Source organism: Meriones unguiculatus, chromosome X (assembly GCF_030254825.1).
Source record: "Meriones unguiculatus strain TT.TT164.6M chromosome X, Bangor_MerUng_6.1, whole genome shotgun sequence".
Taxonomy (NCBI): Eukaryota; Metazoa; Chordata; class Mammalia; order Rodentia; family Muridae; genus Meriones; species Meriones unguiculatus.
Window position 1 is genome coordinate 14,219,456 of NC_083369.1, and position 7,434 is coordinate 14,226,889.

The 7,434-nt window shown below is 38.1% G+C and overlaps 1 protein-coding gene and 1 pseudogene across 1 annotated transcript in view; both read left to right on the forward strand.

Moving 5' to 3' along the window:
- The window catches only part of LOC110542913 (fibronectin type III domain containing protein 3C1-like), a 55,475-nt gene extending 50,161 nt beyond the window's left edge, over positions 1 to 5,314 (forward strand). The window contains exons 23-26 of the mRNA XM_060374627.1: positions 8 to 220; positions 718 to 884; positions 3,835 to 3,956; positions 4,727 to 5,314. Coding sequence (XP_060230610.1) covers positions 8 to 220; positions 718 to 884; positions 3,835 to 3,956; positions 4,727 to 5,062 — 838 coding nt within the window. The 3' untranslated portion in view covers positions 5,063 to 5,314. The remainder of the gene's footprint in view (positions 1 to 7; positions 221 to 717; positions 885 to 3,834; positions 3,957 to 4,726) is intronic.
- Positions 5,315 to 6,532: 1,218 nt separating this feature from the next.
- LOC110542914 (biogenesis of lysosome-related organelles complex 1 subunit 1-like) lies at positions 6,533 to 6,931 on the forward strand (annotated as a pseudogene).
- The last annotated feature ends 503 nt before the right edge of the window (positions 6,932 to 7,434 follow it).

Genomic DNA, 7,434 nt, shown 5'->3' on the forward strand with positions numbered 1-7,434 from the left:
CCACTAGAATCAGAATTCAAGCTATCAATCATTATGGACTAGGCCCTTTTAGCCCACCGATTAGAAGCAAAACCAAGCCACTGCCACCAGATCCTCCGCCTCTTACCTGTGCGGTCTACAGACACCAGAGTCTCAGACTCAAATGGGGCACCTCCTCAAGCAAAAAACCACTTGCCAGCTTTGTAAGCTACAACTTGTTCATGGAAGATCGACATGGCAGGTAACTAGTTTTGCCATTTAATACCTACTACAATAAAAAGCAGTTTAAATTGTCATGTCTTGCCAGGCATTCTCTCTCTCTCTCTCTCTCTCTCTCTCTCTCTCTCTCTCTCTCTCTCTCCCTCTCTCCTCTCTTGCTCTCACTCTCACTCTCTCTCAAACACACACACACACACACACACACACACACACACACACAGTATTAATCCAAAGTAGTTTCAGTTCCTGTTGCTGTGTGAAACAAAACTTTCAAATATTGTCCATGGTTAAGCTGTGTGTTTTCTCGTCTTCCTCATTTTCCTTTACCCAGTGCAGTGTCAGTACCAGAGAATAGAAGTCATTGGAGAAAAAAAAAAAAAAAAGCCCAGCATCTTGACAGTATATGATCTTAAGACTTGGTTTCCTTCGGCCTTTTTACCTTACTGGCTTAATTTGACTTCCTGGGCTTAACTGTTGATGATAATGTTGCTGTATTAATCTTTATCTTTTTTCTCTCAGATTTTCTGTCATTTATCAAGGGTCCGATTTGAATCACAAAGTGCAAAAATTGAGTGAATATACACAATACAAGTTTAAAATCCAGGCATGTAATGAAGCTGGTGAGGGACCAGAGTCTGATGTCTACACTTTCACTACTACAAAAACCCCACCTCCTGCACTTAAAGGTAAATAGTGTACAGAGACACTAAACATTTTATTCATGTTTCTACAGCACATATATAAAATTGATCAGTTACTGGAAAATACTGTATTAAAAGAAGTAACCAGGCTCAGAAAGATAAATGACACATGTGTTCTCTCATATGAAAACTCCTGCTTCTAAATTTTTATGTAAATGTATTTAAGTGACAGTAATGATGACCCGAGGCCAGGAAACTAGAAATCATAAGGTAGGGGGGGAGACTCTAAAAAGGGAGATATGGAGGACATAGAACACATATAATGGGAAAGTGGATGTGGGAATACTGGATGTTGAGGCGTACACGTAGGATGAGGAATTAGGAAGCTGGGATGAACAGCAACTGGGGGACTTAACCAAAAATAAAAATGTATGAAAAAGCTGTAAGGAAACCTATTATTTTGTTTGCTGATTAAAAATTAAATCTTGGGGCTGGAGGGATGGCTCAGTGGTTAAGCGCACTGGGCGCTCTTCTAAAGGACCAGGGTTTGATTTCCAGTACCCACATGGCAGTTTACAATTGTGTGTTCCAGGAAATCCACTGCCTTCTTCTGGCCTCCACGGGTACCAGGCACACATGCGGTGCAGACATACATTATGCAGGCAAACAAGTACACACATAAAATAAATAAATCATTTTAAAAGTAAAGTATATCTTTAAAAATATTAGAAGTAGTGATTTTTAAAATTCACTAATAGATTACAGAAACAGGTAGTACTTAATTATGGATTTAAGGGGAAATGTAAGATTTATTAAGACTTCAGGCTTGGGTGTGGTGGCCCACGCCTTTAATCCCAGCACTCAGGAGGCAGAGGCAGATGTATCTCTGTGAGTTCAAGGCCAGGCTAGTCTACAGAGTGCGTTCTAGGACAGCCAAGGTTACATAGACAAACTTGGACTTGAAACACCGTGAAAATGGCTTAATAAGATTCCCACAATCAATATTTTTCAATCAATATTTATCTTAGCAATCATCTAATTCTACCACTGCCACTTTTAAGAATAAGACAAGGAGCTGAAGAAGTAGCTCAGAGGTAAAGAGCAATTGTTGCTCTTTCAGAGGACCCAAGTTCAATTCCCAGCATCCACTTGGTGGTTCAAAACTATTCATAACTCCAGTTCCAGGGGATCCAATGTCCTCTCTGACCTCTGGGAACAACAAACACACACACTGGTGCCCATGCCTATATGTAAGCAAAACAGACATAATATAAAATTAATAAATCTAATAAAGATTTAGAAAAAAAATGTGAGACAGTACATCCCACAGATGGGAGGCAACTTGGCTAAAGGAGTCTCTGAATCCACAGCAGAGCCAAGATTAGAACTGCTGGCTCTTCATTCCCATGATGGTGGGTCTTTCACATTGTCATATCCACTCATTGCTACACATTATATTTTCTCAGATGGTTTGTTGTGGGGGAAAAAAATCAATTGACAGGTTTAGCTATACTTATTAAAGCTAAAATTTACATGTAAACTTTAAAAAGTTTATTTCTAAAACTATGAATTTATTCTCCTTAACAGTATGGTGGGGTATCCACCAGAGAAGACTGCTCACACATGGGTTTAAAGCTAATAGAAAGTCGTTATTAGCCGGCCAGAGACTGGGTTTTGGGGATTCCAGTATAGCACTGAGCCTTTCTCAGGGTGAGCTTTTAAGCACAAAAGCCATGTCCTGGATTGACATACTCCATCCAGTTAACAAGAACAGTTAGCCAGAAGTAAAACTACAGAAGCCAAAAGCAAGGTTAGTGTATTTAGAGACTTTCCAGAACTATGGACTTTGATGGGTAAGGCCTTTGTTTCAGATTTGGCAGGTGGTGCTGTCTAAGCGCTGAGTTTTATGGCCTGGATGGTACTTCCACCATGGAGTCAGTTGTGCTAAGGTCTAGGAGCCTGTTACAATCAGAACAGTAAAATATTATATGTCACACTAACAATAACTCCAAGTTTGCAGTTCTTAGAACCTCGGGTTTAAGGATTATTTTCCCTTTCCCAGTTGTGATGTTTGATTGATCTAATATTTCCACATGAGTTCAATAATTGTTTTTTTTTTATCTATTTATATGCATCAGTGTTTTGCCTGCATGTATGTATCTGAGAGGGTGTTAGATCCCCTAGAACTAGAGTTACAGACAGTTATAAGCTGACATATAGGTGCTGGGAATTGAACCTAGGTCCTCTGAAAGACTAGCCTGTGCTCCTAACTGCTGAGCTATCTCTCTAGCCCCCAAGTTCAATCACTAATATGAATCCATTCCTCTTCAGTGTAATGCTAAGTGAAACACATTTGAGTTTAACTAATCATGCTTTTTTCTGACTACTCTCCCTATATATTTAAGCCCCATTTTCTTAAAATGTACAGACTAACAACATGAAATGATTAATCTGCTCCTTCCTACCTCACACACTTGTTGAACTCTTTAAAAAAAAATTATTTATCCATACATGAATGCTTCTAAATATACAATGTATCATATAAATACAATGCAGATTGTTCTAGGAGAGAAAATTAAAATGTATGAAATATGGATAAAAAAATCTAAACAAGAATTATTAAGTTACAACTTCGAAGGTTTTTCTTCAGTCGTGATACCTGATAGTAAAACAAAAGTTTTTCCAATAGTAAGTATAGTTCTGCTGGGAGTTTTAGTGCATGCCTTTAATGTCAGCACAAGGTGAGCAACAGCAGGTGAATAACTGTGTCAATAAGGCTAATCTTGTCTTCAGAGCAAGTTCCAAGCTAGCCACAGCTGCATAGAAAGACCTCTCTCAAAATACATGAATGTCTTTTTTTAAGTATGCTTATCTATTTCTCGTATTAGGTCTACAAGTGCTTGTAATGACTATATACTTGTATGAGTCATTTCAATGTATTCACCATCATTTAGAAAAAGGTAGAACCTTCTGAAATGTAATTTTCCTTTTCCAGCACCTAAATTTCATGTACTGCATAACAACAGTTGTGAGATAAAATGGGAGTCCTTGCAGCCAATGAAAGGTGATCCCATTGTTTACTGTCTTCAAGTCACCAATGGAAAAAAGGCTGAACAGGTACATGCTCTCAAATTTAGCCTTCACCATTCTGCCAGCCATGGTAGCACATGTCTGTAGCCTCAGCACTTGTGGGGTAGAGGCAGGAGGATAGCGGTGCACTTTGGCTACATAGCAAGTTTGAGGGTAGCCTGGGCTCTAGGAAACCTTGCTTTTAAAAAAGAAAAAAAAAAATCTGAGCAGTAGTGGCACGACCCTTTAATCCCAACACTCCAAAGGCAGATCTCTTAGTTCTAGGTTAGCTTGGTATACAGAAGTTCCAGGATGGCCAGGGCTACACAGAGACACCCTGTCTCAAAAGAATGTGTAATTCTATGTCTAACTGAGGTTTGAGCTTTTGCAAGGAATGTGTTTTTTTTTTTTTTAAGGTGCTTAAAGTAACTAAATCTTATTCCAAAGTTCCGTCTTATCTATAACATTTATATACATAATCTTTATTTGGGGACAAACAGCTTATTCACTTAATTAAGTCATTACCATTGAATTGTTTAGTATTTCTTGATTCCACTAGCTAAGATACATGATTCAAATACATAATGTAATCAAACTTTAACAGCTGTAGGGTTTTGCTATGCTTCATTGAACATAGTTATCTAATTAAAACTGAATTCCTTCAGAACATCAGAAACATTGAGGAAAATTTTACTCTTGTTCTGAATATGTTCATGAAACTAATGAATTTTTGATTTTCTTGTCATTAAAAAAACTATACAATATATATTTTTAATTGGAAAGAAACTAAAATTTTCATTTAATCCCCTTTTCTTTAGATTTACAAAGGACCGAACACTTCTTTTTCCTTTTCCAATTATCTTGCAAATTCACGATATCGCTTCAAGGTCTGTGCCGGACGCCAATATGAAAATTCAAATGGCATGCAAGAGCTCTGGGGGCCATATAGCCCCAGCACACTTTTTTCGACTTATAAGCATCACTCCAAGAATGGCAAAGGCAGTGGAGGTAAAGGAAAAGGCAACCACAATGAGAAAGATGAAAAGTACAAGACAGAGATAAGTGATGATACCTTTGTTCTAATCCTTCTGATAGGATTTGCACTTATTGCCATCTTGTGTGCTGTTGCAATTCAGTACTTCCTGATTAACTAGTCTATTCTTTTAGGAAGTAAGAACGTAAATTATATCAAATTTAGGAAACCTTTGATACATCTTAACTCATTCTTAAAGATAAAACTAATTGATAGAAACTAATAACAGCAAAAAAAAAACTAAAAAAAAAGCTGCCTTAATTTTAAGAATTTTTTGTGACAGTAAAGAAGATTTTTAAGAAAACAGGCATACCTTGAATTTTATCATTTTGTCAACAAAACATTACATGGTTATGTAAAACTAAGACCTTTTGTTGAAACTATTACCTGGTTTAACTATGATATAACAGTATTTTGGAATTTTATTTAGAACAAAATGAGAAAAATTACTTCTAAGTGTCCAGTTAACATCCATATGAAGTAATAAAAAGCATCTACCAAACTTTTGTACTCTTATTTGTTCAAAGTAATGTATTCAGCTATTGGTTTCTGCCCTGACATTTTGTGTGTTAGTTTGGATTATCTAAAGGAACAAAACTGACAGAATGAGTACATATATTAAAGGGGGATTTATCAGACTGGCTGACAGGACATGGTCTGGATAGTCCAACAACAGCTGTCTTACGACAAAAAGGCCAAGTATTAGTAGTTGCTTCATCTCCAAGGCCGGATGTCTCAGCCAGTCTGGTTCTGGAGCCCCTGAGGATTCCTGCAGAGCTGCTGGTTTTCAGACTGCATTGAAATCCTGAAGAAGGTGGATTTAATATTGACCATAGAAACAGGAGAGATAAAGTTGCCAGGGAGAGTGAGGAAAAGCAGGTAAATGTTTCCTTTTCCTGTGTCCTTAGAAAGTGTGGCCCTGATTTAGGGTGGGTCTTTCTGCTTCAAATAATTGAATTAAGGAAATTGCTCACAAGAGTACCCAAAACTTTGGGTTTTGGTTGACTCCAGATGCATTCATATTCATATTGACAACCAAGATTAGTCATTATGCTTTGATAGTGGAGAAATAGTAATTTATAGCACTTTTCTATTAAAGGAACTAGGAGAAATGAAGTGAGGACAAGGAGTACAATTCTATAACACTGTAAGCTCTTAAAAATACACCTGTGCTGGTTACTCTCTCAATGGTATTGTCAAATACTGTATACACAATCATATATATTCATGTGTATACAACTTATTATAATTGTTTTCTCTCAAAATAGATGGATTCATATCCATTTCTATTTACACATAAAGCATCTCACCTAAGTTCCCACAGTTCACCCTCCGGGAACTTTTCTCAAAGTCTGTCAATAAACTTACCACCCTCACTGAAAATGTTTAAAGTGCTATCTTCTATGTCAGTGGTTTTATTAATGTTTTAAAACTGAATGTGTTAAATTCTGTAAGATAATATACATGTGTAATGGCCACTGACAATTTTGTCATATTCTGTGATATAAGCCTTCTGATAAGTGATATTATGAAAGTACCAGCACATGGAACCAAGGCACAACCTAGCTCCCACAGCCCTAGGGAAGGGCCCATCGTGTCCACACACAGCCAGACTCGACCATGCTCTCCTGCCTACTCAAAGAACAGCAGACCAAGCAGAATGAATGCAAGCAGCTACAGGAGAAAAGGAGGCAAGAAGCTATCACTGCAGTGGCCTGCCCAACCTTTGGTGGATCACCTCAATGTGGGTGTGGCCCAGGCCTACATGAACCAGACAAAGCTGGACCATGAAGACTCTACAGGTCCAGGCTGCCCAGTTTGTCAAGCAGACAGGACAGTGGATTGGAAAAGGTAGAGAATTTCAACCAGGCACTTAAAGAAATTGGGCATGTGGAAAACTGGGATAGAAGCATCAAGCTGGACATGCTCACCATTAGCCACTGCTCTGAAGTATGTCTACAAAAGGCAGCTTCAGTCTGCTTCATCCTAGAGTAAAACCCACCCCTCTTATCTCACCCTCCTGGACAAGAGGGAGCTGGTGGGCCATGAATAAAGACACAAGCTTCCAGTCAAAAAATGTCCAGTACATTTTGATACATACTGGCTCAGTCTTTCACTAAGAAAAATAACCGTTAGTCCATAAGACAATTGCAACAAATCTAGTTCCACTTGCATTCCTCTTGATTTCTGAGACTAGCTTGTAACCTTTGCAATAGATTAGATGTTGTAAAAAAAAAAAAAAAAAAAAAAAAAAAAAAAGGTTATTAAACAATAGTACAATCCTATCCATAATAAGCCCATTGACTAAGAAAATTGGCTGAGCTGAGCAGTGGTGGCACATGCCTTTAATCCCAGCATTCAGGAGGCAGAGACAAGCAGATCTCTGAACTCAGGGTCAGCCTGGTCTACAGACTGAGTTCCAGAACAGCCAAGACTACACAGAGAAAGCCTGTCTTCAACCTCAGCTCCCAGGAAGAAAGAAAAGAAGAAAGA